Here is a 20,487-nt window from a genome sequence, read left to right as displayed (position 1 = left end):
CCAATAAGTGTTTGTCATATTTTGACCTCATATTCTTGGAGGCAAGTGAGACTGGAGGCCCAGATATTACTGTATTCGTGAAGACAATAAGAGACCAGAGGTCCAAATATTGTGAGATAAGCCCTATTAAATATAAATTTCATAATTATGTTAATCAGGAAAAGTGTATATCATATTTTGACCAGGTTTTAATACGAGTTCATGTTACTATCGATTAACAGCATTAGTTGCCAGTCTCATTCCCGTTCCCCAATGTTATCGTACCACACATCTTGTTCCTTAGTCCTTTTGGTTTGGATTTTGCTTATTCTAATGAAGGTGTTGAGGTTTAGATACAAGATGAACACGACGGTGAGAGCAAACCAAATCAAAACACCAGTGATGGCAAGCCGTTTAGAAGATGGTGTGATGTTGGCATAATATTCTTTGCCATAAACATGAGGTTCACATGTTCATTGCCGGAGAGGGATGACGATCAGATGTTAGAAACTTATGGGGTTGAATTTTGAAAAACCAAGAATCTCGATATCTCAAGGATTGTTTAAGACCACTTTCGTATTAATATTTATCCCCATACATGGATTACCGTGTAATTCAACTTTGGATAAATTGTGAGAAACACTCAAAGTTATAAGCAAAAAAGTATGTTTTTGAAAAGTATATATGGATTGTTTGATTTCGTAAAAGAATTCCAAAAAATCAAAATTTGAGTATATGTACTCCTATAGTCCTATATTCGAAATTTGGATAAGATCAACAAAAACCGTGGAACTTGCAATTAGAAAACAACATATGGAAAAACCGTCAGACAACTTAAGTTGTCTACCAAAGCTTCCTAGACAGATCACTTGGGTTGTCAAACAACTTGGCTATTTGGCAATTTGAGTTGTTCCTAAGAAGACCCAAACTTATCTGTTTTTCAAATTTTCTTCATCATAAGTATATTTTCCACTGCATCTTAGGTCCAAAATTTTGTAGAGGTTTTGGGGAGTTGCCCGTCAACCCTATTTGCAGAACCATTGCCATGGGGATTTGCCCCATTTGACACTAACCTTTCGTCGTGTTCAAGATTAAACTCGACTTATATACAAGTATGTAGTATGAACCACCTAACTTATATTATTGATCACAATATAAACCTTCATTTATATACAAGTTTGTAGTATGCACCACCTAACTTATATTAGATCACAATTGGATTTAATTATCGTATATTTATTTTAAATATATTAGAAATTAGCATTGGGAAAGGAAACAATTTGATTCTTGGATTCACTCGGAAGATTATCATTCTCGACCATCAGAATTGGTCAATAATATAGAATGGTGTTCAGTCTCTTCTTCACTAATGTTTTCGGAGTAAAAGGTGGCGATCAAATAAATTTAATGTCACAAATTAATTTTTATCTTTTGACTTGTTGAAAGTAGCCATATCCTATCATTCCCATGTATGAAAGTTTGAATTTGGTTGTTCAACAAAGTATCTTCGGTTCTTACTCTTACGCATTTATTAGTTAGCCTAATTAGGTGGTAAAAAATTACAATTATTGAAGTATTGTATTATGTTTTTTAACATCGTCTTAGAAAAAGTTAAACCAATAAAGTAAACTGAACAATCTTTTAATTTAATGTTCAAAATCTTTTTTTGTGAAAACCGCTATAAAAACCCATGTATAGTATTAGTATATGCATGCTTGCATAAATAATAAAACCATAAGCAAGTCTTTTCCCCTTTGTCTTTTACAAGCAAATTAACACCATGGCTTCTCTTTCTTCATCTATGATGGCGATCTTGAATGTTATGTTCATTTTCACATTGGTATCTTCTTCTGGCTATGCCCGACCTTTTATTTCTCCAAGATCAGGGCCGACAGATACAAATATTCAAAACTTGAAGGTGGTGGAAGATCATGAATCCGATATCAAGAATTCAGAATCATCTCAGGAATTCTCATTCGACTTCCCTTTTTCTCAAGATCCGTTCCAATCCCCACTTCCAAATTTTCCTTTTCCGAAGATACCCGGCTTCCCTTTTCCAAATCTGCCTCCTTTCAATATCCCAGACATCCCTACCATTCCTTTTCCTGCACCTCCGCCCATGTAATTATAGTCAAGTATTTCAGGATATGTGATCGGTAAAGCTATTAGATTTTTATAGGCGTTAAAGTAACAAAATGTTTATAACATATGGTTATGTCTCATGTTAAAAAAACCACATCGTAACATTAAATTAATGATACTATATAATATTAGTGAATCTGTGAATGTTGTGATAAACATGAACTGTTTTTTATACGTAATTTTTTTGCTTATTTGCTCATGCTTATATAATATTTAGTGAATATTGTTATAACCATGCATGGTTGAGACGAGTAAAACTGACTGGTATAAAATAAACAACATAACCAAAGTAATTGTATGAACTATATTACAAAAATATATAGAAACAAACAGGCAATTAGAATTTGTTAAACTAGCATTTAACATAATGTTTTTAAAACAAATTCATCCCATTGTTGGACATTTGTTTTTCAAGATACAACAGCTAAAGACGGTTCTTCAAGACTCTCTAAACCAAGCAAAACCCGTATGCTATCTTGGTAGAAGCAAGAAACACAACACTAGAGGGAGAGGATGAGATGTTTTAAATATGATTTCTTGTGTCTATATACAGGGCCGGTCCAAACATATATGAGGCCCGGGGCGAAAAGAAAAAAAGGGCCCTTCAAAGACAAATATAATAAAGATTCAAAAAAATATCATTTATTTTTCAATATAGACGTGTTCAATTAGCAATAACAAACAAACTAAATTGTTTATCTTTTGAGCTAAATTGAGTTTCAACCAACTTTAGGCCTTAAAAATCATTTAGGTAATATATATATATATATATATATATATATATATATATATATATATATATATATATATATATATATATATATATATATAGCTCATAAATTTTGGGTCCCCTGGAGTCGTGGGCCTTGGGCGGTTGCCCGGGTTGTCCACCGTCTGGACCGGCCCTGTCTATATAGTTGGAGAGGAGGTGTCTTTATACATTAACTTTGTAAATGACAACGATAAAAAATGAATTAAATACCGAGATTGTAATCGACGAGTATCTAATTCTTGTTTTAACGGGTTTTAAAATTGAGATTTTAGTTATGGAAAAAAGATTTACAACGGAAATCCTAGCAAGGGGAAATATGAGAACAAACTTTATGTATGAGGAATATCACAATATTATGTCCAACCAAAATTGTGTTCTTGTCCTTAGACCTCTCGAGGTCAAGGTGGTACGTTATATGTGGCTTTTCCGCCACAAGTTTCACACAAGTGGTTCTTTGGCTAGTTACAAGGCTTGTCTGGTAGCCAATAGACGCAATCAACAACCTATGATAGATTGTGATGAGACATTTAGCCTAGTTGTTAAATCGGTAACCATAAGTATCATTATCAGCCTTGTAATGTCTCGACATTGACACATTCACCAACTCGATGTGAAGAATGTTTTTCTTCACGACCACCTACATGAGACAATCTATATGTATCAACCTTCTGGTTTTCGTGACCCTTACTGGATCATGTTTGTCTATTAAAACGCTCTCTCTACGGCCTCAAGCATGCCCACTGATCATGGTGCCCTCATTTTGATCAGTATTCAATTCATATATGTTACCAACATACTCGGACGTACTCATATTTGTTTATACGACACTCTCAACACTACATCAGATATCTTCTTCTATACGTTGATGACAACATTTTGACAGCCTCTTCTATCACTTTTCTACAACAAATTATAATTCAGTTGGGACACGGGTTCATTATGACAAATATGGGTGCTTTCAATTAATTTATGGGTATATTTGCCGTCTGATCTTCTACACATATTTTTCTATTTTTTTTAAAGAAGTATGCAATTGAGCTTCTAGACCATGACAACATGCCCAACTACAACCCAACTCGCACATCTGCAAATCTAGTTTACAAACTAGATTCCACAGTTACCCTAATTTTAGACCCCACTTTATATCATAGTCTCGTCGGGGTTCTTCGATACCTTACTTTCACCTAATCAAATATTACTTTTGTTTTTCAACATATATACTTATACATTCACTATCCAAGAGAACAACATCTTAATGCTCTAAAGTGTATTTTACACTACATCGACGAAATGATTTCTTACGGTTTACAACTTCATGTATTACCCTCCATTGGCCTCATAGCTTACTCGGATGTCAGTTGGGGGGGGGGAGGGGTCAACCAATCAGACACTCCATTTATGGTTACTTTGTTCTTATAGGGGGTAACCTGGTCTCATGGTCCTCCGCACATCAGGGGGTTATATCTTGTTTGAGTGTGGAAGCCAAATACAGAGGGATCGCTAATGTTGCAGCTAAAACTAGTTGACTCATAAATATCTTTTGTGAAATTCATAAACCAATGAACAAAGCCACTCTTGTTTATTTTGATAATGTAGTGCAGTGTATAAGTATTCCAATCATGTTCAGCATCAAAGGACGTAACACATCGAGATTGACATTCACTTTGTTCGGTACAAACTTGTCGTTGGCCTTGTTTGAGTTCTTCATGCTCAATCATCATCCCAGTATGCCAACATATTCACAAAATACGTGCCAATATCACCTTTTTACAACTCCAAAGACAGTTTGAACGTTTGACAACATCACAAACAAATTACGGGGATGTTAAATATAATCTTCTTTCATGTATTTATTTGTGTACCACTATTTTTGTATAGGATTGTATAAACTTACCTTATTATGAAAGGCACATACCTTTGTAATGTTGGATTAAGGTGTCTAAGCTCATAACTAAATTGGCATATAGTTGTAATTAGAAGCAAAGTCCTTTTGGGTTGCCCTCATAACTAGTAACCGAATAGAATGTCATTGGGATAGAGAGGATAATTTATTAATATATTATATGATTAACATATTAATTGGAGATAACAATAATTAATTAAGAATTAATCAGAATTAATTTGGATTTAATTTTGGGTTAATTAGAATTAATTAAAGGTGTGATGACTTAAGTTATAATTGTTCAAGAGTTGAACAAGGAAGGATTCTATAACCTTCCTTGATGGGATAGTTTAGAGGAGTTGAACAAGGAAGAATTAATTAGGGTTTCTGTAAGCCTCTGGAAGATAAGGAAACTGGATAAGCACCCGAATTTGAAATATTGCTATATATATATATATATATATATATATATATATATATATATATATATATATATATATATATATATATATATATATATATATATATATATATATATATATATATATATATTCAAGATTATGGTTTCTAGGGTTTTCCTTTCAGCTATAAATATGACTCCTTGGGTGCTTATTTTTCCCACCGCTTCTACCAAAAGGATAGTCGATTTTCTTCTTTGCTCATCCTATTTCCTCTTGTCTTCTAGTTGCTAGGATTTAGGTACAAAGCATTAGAGGCACTAAGTTTTTGGTGCTAGCTCAATGAAGTGAAAAGGAGGGAATCAAGATATCTATTTGCTATAATAGATCAAAGGTATGTAAACCCCAAGTCCTTGTTTTGGAATTTTGCTAGGGTTCATGTTAGTTTTTTTAATTCAAAGTATGTTGCCTTCAAGGTGTTGAGACTGCAACACATGTTTTCCAAGATTGATTGATTTGGGGTGCTAAGGAGTCAAAAGTTTGATGATTGGATGCAAGTGAGAGTGTTTGGATGTGAAAGGAGGTACCCTGGATGCGATTGGATGTGAATCAAAGTGTTTGGATGTGAAAGGAGGTAGCCCAGATGCGATTGGACGCGAATGAGAGTGTTGGATGTGAAAGGAGGTACCCCGAATGTGATTAGATGCGAATGAAAGTGTTGGATGCGAAAGGAGGCACTCATGATGCGATTGCATATGAATGAGAGTGTTGGATGCGAAAGGAGGTACCCCGGATGCGATTGGATGCAAATGAGAATGTTGAATGTGAAAGGAAGTACCCTAGATGCGATTGGATGTGAATAAGAGTATTGGATGTAAGAGGAAGTACCCTGAATGCGATTAGATGAGAATGAGAGTGATTGGGACGTGGCTTTTTAATGATCTATACTGGGCGTACCTAGAGTACGCAGGACGTCGAGCCACAACATTCAAACCCTAATTTTTAAGGTTTAAACCATATTTAAAGGACTTTAAGTCCTTGAGGTCTTCCTTATTTTCTGCCTACACATCCCACACCAGTCATTTCAAAACCCTAGCCCCATTTGTGAGAGTTTAAGGCCTTAGTGTGGTTCTTATGTGTTCTTGAGGAGAAGAAGTCCACTAAAGATAATTTGAGGAGCTTCAAGCCTTGTTGATCTGGAACTTTCATCTCTCTAGCAACCTCCAGAAGGTATAAAGTTCTGAACTGGATGGATACTTCATTAGATCTATCTAGTTCTTTATTTTTTTGTGACTTTTGGTCCCATAATATATTAATATTGTATATTTGAGTTTGGCATAACTCTAGACCAAATGAGTTGTCCTTTCAGACATTTTTAAGCGTTTATAGTCATAAATATGATAGGTTTTATAGGTTACAAGATAATATGTGGCGGAAAAACTTAACCGTAAGTTCACATGCAACCTATTGGATCTAAGTTTTCTCTATTGATTGCAACAAACAATTTAAACATCAAGAATCCTAGGAATACTCTACTATTTTTGAAAATACCAAGAGGTTTTTAGGGTTTACATACCTTTTGATTATTGTGGTAAATAATCAAACACTTCCTTGTTGAACAAGCTTCAAAAAGCAAGAACCAGAAATCTCGTGCCTCTGATGGTTTGTACCCAAACCCTAGCAATAGAAGACTTAAGAGGATAGACGAGGTAGGAGGTGATTTTTGGCTTTTTTCTCTTAAGAAGGAATGACCAAAATTATGAATCATATAAGGGGTTTATATAGGTGAGTAATGAGTCTTAGATAAGGCAGGTTTCCTTAGACAACCCTTATCCCTTTTCTTTCTCTCCAAGGCTTCCAAGAAGCCCTAGGAACCTCCAAAATCATCCCCCTCATGTGGGAAGATTCTAGAATCCTTCAACGCTCAACTTTTGAACATTATCACATTTAGTCCCTATACTTTTAATTAATCCAGTTAATTCTAATTAATTTCTTATTAATTATTAATTAAACAATACTATTTCTAATAAATATGTTAACCTCATAATATATTAATAAATTATTTATTGCTATTTACCAATCTTATAATAAACCAATAAATCAATCTCTCTCTCTCTCTCTCTCTCTCTCTCTCTTTCTCTCTCTCTCTCTAAAAAGTCATTCTCTTAATTACTAGTATTGAGGGAAACTCAAAAGGACTTTGCTTTCAATTCAAGTATATACCAATTTAGTTATTAGCTTAGACACTTAATCCAACAGTCTTCCACTTGGAAAAAATACTAGAGCCTTCTTTTAAAATCTCACTCTGGTTACTTTAGGAAAAAAAAGTGAAATGTATGCTAATCAATGAAAACACACATCATTGTATATAAGTTGTTAGCGGAACATGTGTGGCTAACCGGCATACTAATTTAGGACCATAAAGTTAAATTGATGGAACAACTCAAAAATTATCATTATTGAAGGAGTGTGTATGTTTTACCAACACATCAATTTGGGATGATAAATGACATCGAGGTTGTCGAGCGGGTTTGCATGGTTATTCACATCTTGTTTGTGATCATCGATATCCAAGTCACAAATTGAAGAGAATAATCTGATATTAAACATGCTATTGATATCACTCAATGAATTTCAAACGATCTAGAAATTTAATATTTGATTGAAATTGGTGAATCCTTTTACCTACCTTAATAAATTTGCAATTAGATTACAACATCCCTCTTCTTAAATGTGAATTGTATTTTGGATCCCACCCTTGAATACTAAATTGGGTTAAAATATTAAGGATTCATATCAACTAACTAAAACTATCTCTCTTATTATAGATGTTTGTAAATGATGACGCTATTGCTGCTCGAAACTCCACTCAAAACTCCAACTTCACTCTCTTGTCAATTTTGTCAACAAAAAAAAGAAGCCGACAGGTCCTAACTACATGGCCTGGATGCGAAATTTGAAGGTGACTCTTCGTTACAAGAACAAAGAGTATGTTCTCGAGAAACCATCTATAAAAAACATCATGACGACATCAAGAACAAAGAGTATGTTCTTGAAATCGATGAGTCGACTTCTACTTCAGATGAAATAACTTTCTATAAAAAAACATCACGACGACACCACTAAGGTCGCTAGCACAATGGTTGCAACTATGGAACCTAAGCTGTAGAATTTTTGTGAGCACTACTGGCCATATGAAATGTGCCTTAATCTGTCTGAAAAGAGTCACAAGAAGGCAAGACAAGAACACTATGAAGTGTTCAAGTCTCTTATGGCGTGCAAGTTGAAGGAAGGAGACTCTGTTTGCACTAATGTGCAAAGAATGCAGAGATGTGGATTAGATGGAAAAGGTCAATGTGTCGTTTGAAAGAGATTTAGCCATTGACACGATCCTTAACACTTTACTTCCTAGTTATGATTAGTTCATATTTACTTGTCAATTGAACAACACGAAGACAACATTGATCCAACTACACAACTTGTTGCAAACTACTGAATCGGGAATGAAGAAAAATCATGTCCATTCTATTATAAGCGCTCATGTCCTGGCCATTGGTCAAAACAGAGGAATGAATAGGAAGGCATCCTGCCAATAGAATTAAAAGGGCAAGTCCCATGCTTGAGCGTTTGGAAGTGAGTCTAAGATAAAGCCTTAATTTGATGTTCATGTTATTAGTGACCCAAAAGAGGCCACTTGCTTTCATTGTGGCAAAAAAGGGCATTGAAGAAGAAACGTCCCAAAGTACCTTCAAGAGTTGAAAGAGGGTAAGATCAAGCCATCTGGCTCCTCATCAGGTACATACACTATTCATATCAATAACACACATTTTTTTTATGGTTGGCTCCTTGATACAGGATGTGGTTTTAACATTTGTTCTGATAAGCAGGATGTTAACGTATCCCTCAGAGGGGACGTCAAAAAGATAAGTCAAAACTAGTACCGAGCTTGGCCTGAGCTGAACTCAGTTGGACCAAGTCCGAAGCCAAGGTCGGGCCTTCGCCAACGCGAATGACATAGGCGCGACAGTTATGGTGCAGAGTAGAGCTATAATCTCCTCACCAAGGGATAACATCCTGGCAAGCGTGGGACCATTCAGAGTGTCCCACATGCTCGTTAGATGATAGCCACGATCTCTGTAATAACTGAAAGATACTCCTTTAGCTAATGAGGAGAGGATGCAAAAAGGACGTGACGAAGGATCTTCTAGTAAAAGTCCGCCACGTCACGCCCCGCGAAGGAATGTCCAACAAAATCAGTCGAGGTCCACATGCCTATGGAACCAGGTATAAAGGGATCCTTCTTCCTGTTGGATTAGTGTCTAAGTCCATAACTATTTTGGTATGTACTTGACCCGATTATGAGCATGGTCCTTTTGGGTTGCCTTCACCATAGCAATATGTAGGATGATTTAAGGAGAGAAAGGTTTAAATATGATTTATTAATATATTATGAGAATAATATATTAAAGGAGAAATCATATTGTTTAATTAATATTAGTCAAGAATTAATTGATAATTAATTTTGTGGCTAAAAGGGATTAATTAAACTTAGGGGACTGAAGTTGTAATTATAAGATAATTATAATTGGGCTATGGATCACCTAATAATATATAGGTTGGAAGAATTCTATGGGAAGTCCATTAGAAATCGTCCAAGGGATATGTTTAAGGAGTCCGTGGGCTGCTTAGGGCCTAAGCAGTCATATTAGGGTTTCCTAGTTGTAAACCCTAATAGCCTACATGTATATAAAGGGCCCCTATGCCCCAAAAACGTGGACAAGTCTTCCATTAGGGTTTCCAGCCGTTTTTGGTGCCTCCTCTCTCTTCCCTCTTCATCCAAGTTGCTTAGTGGTGTTTGTGACTCCATTAGAGGTGCAGCACTTGAGGCACTAAGCTTTTGAAGCCAATTCAAGCAAGGATTTGATTGTTATTGCTATATAACAATCAAAGGTAATTCTCTAAACCCTAATTCAGTTTATAATATGTTAGATCTAAGTTTATTAGTCTTGGATTCAAAGCATGTACAATAGAGAAACCTAGATCCAAGCATTAGGGTTTGTATGAGCACATAGGATTGTTCTTATGCATAAAACCCATCAGTGGTATCAGAGCCTTGATTGGTTTCAGTTGTATGTGATGCTTAACTGTTTTATTTGCTGAAAAAACAAGTTTTTTGCCTCTGTCCGACTCAACTCGGCGAGTCAGTATCTGGACTCGGCGAGTTGGCCCTACTCGGCGAGTCCAGGTCTGACTCGGCGAGTCTGTGCGTCAAGCAGAGGGTATTTCGGGATTTAGCTGCTGTTTTGACTTGGATTTCATGCTTAAATTGTTTTTTGAAGTTAAAATCCGATTTTTATCTTAAATTAATGATTATCCTTGCCAAAACAATAGATAATTTCAAATCTTTTAAATATTGGTTGTTTATGTGATAAATATGGATTATTTCAAATTATTTGGTAATTATCTAGTGACTAAGATAAGATTAGGTCAAATATTGATAATTATGAAATTAATTGTTTAATTTGAATTATTTGTTATTTGATCCCAAATGTTTTGAAATGTTTCAAAACTTGCCCTCAAGTTTTGGAATTTAAAATTTGACTAAAAGTTTAATTTTGAAATGTTAAATTCTAAAACCCTAGTAATTTGAAAAGTTCAAATCACACCCTTATGGTTTTGTTAATTAATTAAAGTGCATAATTAAAGGTGATTTAATAAACCCATAAAGTTTCTGGTTTACATTTAATTAAATTAAAAGTATAATTTACTAAGTTAAACCACCTAGTATTTTAAAAGTGTAAAATACACCCTATACTACATATAACATTAAAAGTCTAATATTATATATGGATGAGTAAACAGTCAGTCTTACCGTTAGTAGGCCTCATTCACGAAGCTGGTCTATAAGGGGTGTTTAAGGAAATTGCTTATAAAATGGCGATTGAATGAGTATCCACTCTTACCCACCGCACTCTTGACTAGTGGAGGGTCGTTAGCCGAACGGGTAGGATAGGACAGAATCCTTCCATTATAAGTATAATGAAGTACAAAGTAACTAAATGCTTTTTCAAATTCCCAAATCATAGTTACTTTAGGCAAAATGTGAAATTGTATGCTAACCCATGGAATTACACTTCGTACCCTTGTCAAACGTTAGTGGAGCGTGTGTGGTTAACCGGCACACTAATTTGGGGATGACATTGGTAGCGAAGGGTGACTCGATGTTTGTCATAGATCAATGGAGCGTGTGTGGCTAACCGGCACATTGATTAGGTGATTGTAGCATTGGGTGCACCACGTGATTCGTATGGTTATTCACACCTTGTTTGTGATCCTCGGCATCCCAGTCACAAATAGTAGGGCATAATCGAGATTAAACATGCCATTGAAATGTTCAATGAATCTCAAAAGATCTAGGAGTTTCAATTCATTTAAAACTTCATCTTCCTTTTCGTTTTTCATGGTGGAAATTGGTAAATCGTCATTTACCTACCTTCAAATGTTCTGCAACTAGATTACGGCATCCCTCTTCTAGGTTGTAGAGTATTGTGTTGGATCCTAGCTTGATGTTTCATTTGGGTGTTACATCAAGAATTCTAATCAACATAACTTGAATTTTCTCCGGTTTTGTAGATGTCTGAATTTTACAATGGTCTTCCCAAATCCCATGGAACAAGTTTTCCAAATGAAGATGACGTTCCGAGATACGATCAAGGAAATGAGAGTCATGCTTCACTTCCTCCACCTCCTCCAATTATTCTCCCTGACCCACAAGTTCAAAGTCTTGAAAAGTTCAAGCTCACTCAAGCCCTTTTGGCAAGTAAACACGAAGATGGGAAACATGTGTGTGCGCATGCCTTAGAGGTGAAGTCACACATTGATAGGTTAAACATGTTGGGTGTCGAGATTTCAAGTGAGTTGGCTGTTGACTGGATTCTTCAGTCACTTCCTGAATCATATAGTGAGTTCGTTAGAGAGTACTATATGATGGACCACGACGTGACCCTTCTTGATCTCACCTATTTGCTTATAGCTGCTGAATCAACAATGATTTGGCGTGCTAATCAAGCAAATTTGTCCGGTGAATCAAACTCCTAAACTTCAATGGACACTGGCAACATTGGAAGTCCAGAAAGAACTAAGTCTGTGATTGTCCGATGTGCTGTGCCAAAGGAGTCCATTTGCTTTTATTGCCAAGAGAAGGGGCATTGGAGACGAAGCTGCCCTAACTACCTGAGAGATCTAAGAGATGGGAGAGTCAAGACGTATGGCTCTGCTTCAGGTAAAATCCATTATCTAACTCTTTTGAGTTCCTATTCTAGATTCTTAATACATGATGTGATAAGATTACATTTTGATGTTTTGTAGGATTGAAGAAAAGAGAGGAAGCTTGAGGGAAGAAGTGAGCTGAATCTAAAGAAATGGATTTCGATCGCATTACTTGAAGAATGGATTCTTGAGCTACTACTTGGAGTTAGAATAGATTGTTAAGAAATATGTAATAACATAGTTTTTCAATTGAATTGCATTGTAAGGACAAATTTTTTCCGCAATAAATTGAATTTTGATTTTATCTTATTTATTTATCCTTGCAATGGCATGTATGAAAAATTGATGTTTGAATGTTTCTATTATTAGCAATAATGGATTTGATTCTTAATTATGTTATTTGTGGACATATCAAAAGTTTACCAAATAGGGAGAGTTTCTCATCGCCCAAGTTTCAATTGGACAGAAACTTGGAATCATGCAATGTGTATTGTATGATGAATGAAAAACTTTCACATTTTGGAAACTTAGACTAATTCTTTGACAAAGTGTCAATTGAAGGACTAGGAGATCGAGTACACTAGGTCGTACATTGATCAAGTCTACCACAAGAGTGACAAAGATATTCGTCATGATTTAGTAAAGTTTAGTAAATATGGTTATACTCATAAGATTGAGTATAATTCTGATTTAACTGAAATAGTTTCAATCAATAGCAGAACGAATAAGAAGAATCAGGAAGGCAGAAAGATAAAAGTTTCTCCATTCTAAGAAGAAGGGAGAGTACCTTTTATTATGTTTTATGATGAAGTCTTAATGATTAAGAACCATATCTCAATTGATCCTCTAAGTGAGTCTTAGTGCATTTGCATGTCTAAGAAGAGGAATCGAGAATTGTAGAAATGGTTAAATGAAAGAGCCAATCATACTTCGTTCCAATATCAAGTCTTAGAGTCATACTCCAAGATTGTGACATTGAGTGACAAGTCTTAAGTAGGTTTATAACACTCATCAAATGTGGAATTTGGAAATGTTTTCTTATTCTTGCACATTTGAAATTGGTAAGTTATGCTGTCTTGGATAAGACAAAGACCAACTAGGACCAATTATGTGAAGTGTTTTGTCTTGATAAGAACTACACTAACTCTTGAATATTTGCTTTGTCAAGAAATGTTTCTTGACAAGAGGATCTTATATGTCAAGGAGTCAGTGGGAGTCTTAATGGTCTTGAAAGGTTTCAAGAACAAATCAAGAATATACCTTATCGATCATCACTAGCACACGACTTGAGGTTTACAACCTATCGTGCTGACATTATTTTGTTTTTGTGCCATTCCAATTGAGTTAATTGCGTATGTGAGTTCTATGAGTTCTCATTTGAATGCATAATAGAGCCTTAGTCGATGGAAAATACATTGATATGTAAGGACAAGTTACTAAACTACTTGGAAGACATGGTGGGCACTCGTGTTACCATAGGGCAAGAAATCAAGATTAAGAAAGTTCAGTCCATATGAGTTTGGATTTGTCGCAAACCTTGGTTTTGGCAAATTCACATGGATAGGAACTCATACACCATAAAATCTAAGTGTCATAAGATTCCCTCCTTCATGAAAATGACTGTGAGGAAATGCTTTCACTAAGAGAAATCTTAAGAAGATAGCAATTGTGAAAATTGTATTCTCAAATTCGATTATGGTTACGACATCCCTTTCCATAGTTCGAATTATGAGATTTGGCAATTAGTTTCAACATTTGGAACTTAGTAACATAAGTTCTGAATTGTTTAAACACACATATGAGCTATCTAAGACATAGGTGTATAAGGTTAAGAAGCCTAGATAAAGGCTTATCGAAGCATCTGGTATTAGAAATACATGTCAAAGCTAGTGGGAGCATAAGTGTTATGCTTATATGATAATAATCATCATGATAGTGGGAGCATAAGTGTTATGCTTGTATGATTATTATGGAGAGTATTGCAAGTTAGCAATATTAATTATAGAAAAACAAAGATTCAATTTGCAAAGTTGCATGGGTTGAAAAGTTGTTTTAATATAATTAAGGGAGAGAATATTATACTTCATTTCAAAATCTAAAGCTTAGATTGAGAAATTTTAACATTTTCAGTCAAAGGATATATTGTGTGTTCTGAAAATTCGATTATGATTACGGCATCCCTCTTCATAGTTCGAATTGTGAGAACATGACATATAAAATATTATGGCAAAAGATTGGTAAAGTATCATATCTTTATGTAAGACATTATGCATCGTGTCCCATACGCTTCGGGTATAGGATCGATTGCAAATGCTATAATATTTACCATTCTAAATTTTTTCAAATGTCTAGCACATTAAGAGGGAAATAGGACTAGAATGGATTTTGACTAAAATTATTAAACAACTATCAAAGGACGATCCAAAGTTCGCTGCGGATTGGTCGCTTGTGAGTAGTTGGAAGTATGGTATTGGATGGACCATATCGACATTATTATGAATAGATAAGATTCTATTAAGAATGAGCTGTCATATGGCAAATGTGGAAATGTTTCCATATTGGGAGTTGGATATTGAGATTCTGTGTCTAGATTAGTAAACTTTATGCAAGAAGGATGTTCAAAGGAATGTACTTTGAATGTGAGACTTCACGTCTATGGAATTATCTTGTAACAATTTCTAAGAAAGTACTTTGTAATTTCATTAGCCAAGTCTTGGTGACTTTTGTGCTATGACTTTACGAAAGGATCGTTGCGTAAAATGTTAGAATCTAGCATATTCTAGTAGTGGAAGAACCTTGTGTTCTTACACTAATAATGGGGATTGAGGAATTGTGAAATGAGAATCATTGGAAAAGTTTTCAATTGTTCTATTTCACAAAGCATAGACCATAGGAAACAAAGTGTGCATGCTTAGAGCATGGGACAATTGTTGTTGTAATTCAAGTAATGAGTTGATTATCCGAAACATTAAATGATAAATAATGAGTGATCAATATGGTGGATAAATAGAAGTGTTTTATTTACTCTCACAAGTTTGGGGCCATATAGGATTAAGTATTATTGTCATGTTTCAGTTTGCATGTTTTGACTTCCGGAATAACTAGGTTATTCAAACATCCACAGTCGGTCATACGTTGGGAGTAGGTATGAATAAAGACTGTCATGAATATGTCTGTAGATTGTCTGAAGTGTTTAGACATGGCACAAGTTTGCTGCAGAGTTCATGAGTGCTTTGATAAGATTAGAGTATTGGATTAAACCCACGCTCACTTGGATCACTTCATGGTTTTATCACGAGTGATTAGTGAGACGATAATATTGTATATTCTTGAAACCGAGACATGTGAGTTATTATTTGTTGGTCGGTTACACATTGATAATAAGTAAACGCACCAGTAACTAGGTGTTATAAAACTTATTGTTGTGTGTCATTCGATCAGTAAATGCAAGCGAACATTTGAGTCAAAGTTTATCCATTCGTTTTACCCAAAGTGGGATAAAAGCGATATCATTGGGCCTCTCGATGATTTAATGATGACACCTAAGAGCTTGGCCAAGCCGAGACTAAGTTGATGTGTTCAATTGTAGTTTGTTGTCAGTCGTCATAAATCGGAAGTCGGGAAATAGTATAGAGAGAATGATTGAAATTCATGTCTTATGTCTATACGATATCTTGAGAATGGAGGAATATATAATCCCTTATCTAGAGGACACGCTATCTGATAAGATCAGAGTTGACAGCGGCTTTTGAAAGCTACGATTGCTGATCAGGTTTTGAAGTCGTACGGAAAATAGTTATTAGACTTATCCAAGTGGGAGACTGTTGGATTAGTGTCTAAGTCCATAACTATTTTGGTATGTACTTGACCCGATTATGAGCATGGTCCTTTTGGGTTGCCTTCACCATAGCAATATGTAGGATGATTTAAGGAGAGAAAGGTTTAAATATGATTTATTAATATATTATGAGAATAATATATTAAAGGAGAAATCATATTGTTTAATTAATATTAGTCAAGAATTAATTGATAATTAATTTTGTGGCTAAAAGGGATTAATTAAACTTAGGGGACTGAAGTTGTAATTATAAGATAATTATAATTGGGCTATGGATCACCTAATAATATATAGGTTGGACGAATTCTATGGGAAGCCCATTAGAAATCGTCCAAGGGATATGTTTAAGGAGTCCGTGGGCTGCTTAGGGCCTAAGCAGTCATATTAGGGTTTCCTAGTTGTAAACCCTAATAGCCTACATGTATATAAAGGGCCCCTATGCCCCAAAAACGTGGACAAGTCTTCCATTAGGGTTTCCAGCCGTTTTTGGTGCCTCCTCTCTCTTCCCTCTTCATCCAAGTTGCTTAGTGGTGTTTGTGACTCCATTAGAGGTGCAGCACTTGAGGCACTAAGCTTTTGAAGCCAATTCAAGCAAGGATTTGATTGTTATTGCTATATAACAATCAAAGGTAATTCTCTAAACCCTAATTCAGTTTATAATATGTTAGATCTAAGTTTATTAGTCTTGGATTCAAAGCATGTACAATAGAGAAACCTAGATCCAAGCATTAGGGTTTGTATGAGCACATAGGATTGTTCTTATGCATAAAACCCATCACTTCCTTGTGAAGAAGGAGGACTCTCTTTCCAGTGAATATTTTTTCTCTTCTATGAGAACAAACACTAACTAGATTTTCGGAGCTTCGTTCGGGAATCCCTCCCGGACGTCAACTACCGATTTACTTTCCATTTTTAAACTATGATATCAGAAGAGGGCATCTACACTAAACCCACCGACAATCTCAGCACTACCATCTCTAACATATCACAACATCTGGCACCATCCGGGCGTATCTCTAGAACGATACTCTCACAAAACAAATCCACAGAGCAACAATGGCAGGTGAAATCCTAATAGTGTCCGGAATACTAGAGAAAAGTCTGTTGCATCCGATGCACTCACTAGAGGGAGGACTGTTGGATTAGTTGTCTAAGCCCATAACTATTATTGGTATGTATTCGACCTGAGAGTAGCATGGTCCATTTGGGTTCCATAACACCAGGACAATTTGTTAGGATGGACTCTTGAGAGAAGGTTATATATGATTTATTAATATATTATAAGTTCTAATATATTAATATGAAATCATATGTTTTAATTAGTATTGATCGAGAATTAATTTAGTGATCAAAAGAGACTAATTAAATCTATGGGGACTAATTATGGTAATTAGATATATTTATATGTGTTGGGCTTATGATCCATGTTGGACCAAGTTTATGTATGGGCACATAAAGAGTTGGGCCACATGAACCATGGATCATAAAACTCATGGGTATGGATTTGGGTTAAACCCATGACCCTTGGAATCCACCATATAAATATGATGCTTCATGACCAAAAACGCGTGCTTCTTTTCTTAGAGAAATATGGAGGTGTTTTGGTGCATGGAATTCTCTCACAAGTATCATCCTTTGTTCTAGGTGAGTTGTCATTCCATTTGAGGTGCAACACTTGGGGCACTAAGTTCTTAAAGGCCAAGTATTTCTAGCAACACAAATACATCAAGACTTCAAGCCACATAAAAGGTACGTTACTCTAACTAATATCTTGTATTATTTATGTCAAATTGCATGCTAGTTATAGGTTAATGCCTTGGAAACCATTTGCATGTATAATTAGTGAAAACATAGATCCAAGGTATTTAGGGTTGTATGTGCACCATAGGATGTAGTATACTAAAACCCATCAAGGACAACCTTTTGTTTAGGAAGAACACGCATCAAACCTCACACCAGTTTCACAAACGCTACCGAGCTCCACAGTAGTGACGACAACAACCCCCACGGCCAATGTATGGTTCCCTGCAACCGACCCAATCCCATAAGTTGCAATCGTAACTGCAACTCTACAAATCGTTGCAACACAACCAACAAGGACCCATGTCCCACAAAAACAGTCTCTTCCGCACACCTCCGACACTGGGAATTGGATCCCCCACACCATCCAACCACAACCACTAATTTCCTGCATGGTCTACCCACACACGACCATGGCAGGCTTACCCCATATGATGCTCTACGTAAAACAGCAGCCGATCTTCAACTCATCAGTGCAGTAGATCCTAGGTTTCATCCATACACCGACTCAACCACAATTCGCAAGCACGTAGATCCTGGCGGGTAAGGGATCCAGTTCTTCCAGATCTGGCATTCAGTTCCCAGTTCAATCCGAATTGAATCCCCTCGTAGCATCCGCTCAGCCGTTCAACCCGAATACGCAACAATATGCGGGAGCGCACTCATACATGCTTCCCCTAATAGGGCAGCACGACATTCAACAGGTCGGGTCGATACCAGACCTGCCTTTGTATCATCCATATATCTCGTCGGCGACTATGCATAGCCAGATGAATGCAAGCTCGTACCAAATACAACAACACATGGCTTACAACGGGATGTTATCCTTATACATGGACAATCCCATGCGAAGCGCCAACTCTAATTTCAATCACGAGCTGCTGCAATACGAGATTCCGCACACGACGATGATCCCACACATGCCCAAATATGATGGTACCACAGATCCAGACGACCACATTGACAATTATGAATGGACAATGACTTCCCTCTAGATGTATCTTTGCTTCACTTGCACTTATTTTCCTTGCACCCTCACTAGCAACGCTAGCAAGTGGTTCAAATCTCTGAGGCATGCAGCATCTCCAGCTTTGAGCAATTGAAATACATTTTCCTCAACAATTTCATGCAATTGAGGAAAGGCAAGGGGGATGTAACTCTGTAATGGCATGCAAGCAGAAAGAGGAGGAATCAATCCGTCAATATTATGACCAGTTCACGCTGGCGACATTGAATCTTCTAGGACATGAAGAGTTCCTGGTAACAGGTGCTTTCAGGGCCCCTATCGAAGAAGATGCAGGGAACCGTTCCTCAATCCCGGGATGAACTCAAGTTATGTGTTGAAAAATACCTGAGGCAAATCGAAGGGGAAGATCAAAAAGAGGTCAATATCAAAGCTATAGAGAATGCATATGCAAAGCAGGAGGATGCGGTGTCGCGACCAATCTCGGCCTAACAGGGAAGTGAAGATAGCGACCAATAGCAACACAATTGTCACCCCGACAATATGGCTAGATGGTACAGACCGTTCTACAGGGACGATAGAAAAAGCGGTCATACCGACATTCACACGATCAACAAGGCCCCAACCAAGGAAAACAAAGACAATCCCAAGTTCTGTGAGTACCATAAAATCAAAACTCATGATACAAACGAGTGTACAGTGCTAAAGAGGGAGATTGATGAAAAACAAATAGTAGGAATCATTGTTGATATAGCAAAAGACCTTAGGGAAAAGTTCGACGAGGATAAACATCAGCCCAAAAATCAAAAGGATGAAGGAAGAGACCGAGAAAAAAGGGCAAAGATACTCAGCATCACCGGGCCTCGCCCATGCACAAACCACCAAATCTGATATTCTGATGCATGACCATACCACCAAAACGTCCTCAACATAGCATTCTCGATGAATGACCCAAGATCGGAGCATTGGGATCCCAACGATCCATTGCACATCACCAGTTTTGTTAGTCGACACTGTGTTGAAGAAGTTTACATCAACAATGGAAGCCGAGTCAACGTGATCTACGAGCACTACCTTAGCTAACCACCCATCGAATGGAAAGAGTACCTACAACCACCGCTCCAGGGCCCGCTAGTCGGTTTCACTGGTCACCACATCTGGCCAACGGGAATAGTCAGACTCCCGTTCACTCTGGTTAGCCATGACGGGGAAAAGGAAATAACAAGGGTGCTCGATTTCTCGGTTGTCAAGTGCCCGATTGAACACAACATTCTCCTAGGACGCCCTGTGCTTTTCCAGTTGCGAGAAATTCCATCTACCATCTACGGCGTCATCAAATTCAGCACAAGTGATGGATCAGCCACGATAATAGTGACTAAGCCAGCCAACAGGTGTGATGATCAACGAGAAGCAAGGCTGGAAACCCAATTGCTTCAAAATGAC

The 20,487-nt window shown here is 36.6% G+C and overlaps 1 protein-coding gene across 1 annotated transcript; it reads left to right on the top strand.

Moving 5' to 3' along the window:
- Positions 1 to 1,759: 1,759 nt before the first annotated feature.
- Positions 1,760 to 2,104, top strand: LOC111888836 (uncharacterized). Its single transcript, XM_023884958.1, has one exon. It carries the CDS (start codon positions 1,760 to 1,762, stop codon positions 2,102 to 2,104), a length of 345 nt encoding a protein of 114 aa, XP_023740726.1.
- Positions 2,105 to 20,487: the final 18,383 nt, after the last annotated feature.

The sequence above is a fragment of the Lactuca sativa genome, chromosome 2, assembly GCF_002870075.4.
Source record: "Lactuca sativa cultivar Salinas chromosome 2, Lsat_Salinas_v11, whole genome shotgun sequence".
NCBI classification, from domain to species: domain Eukaryota; kingdom Viridiplantae; phylum Streptophyta; class Magnoliopsida; order Asterales; family Asteraceae; genus Lactuca; species Lactuca sativa.
The sequence above is the reverse complement of the archived record's forward strand: the minus strand, read 5'-3'. Positions and strand labels throughout refer to the sequence as shown.

Excerpts from the sequence above, each read along its gene's own strand:
- LOC111888836 (XM_023884958.1), top strand. The coding sequence starts at position 1,760 with ATGGCTTCTCTTTCTTCATCTATGATGGCGATCTTGAATGTTATGTTC.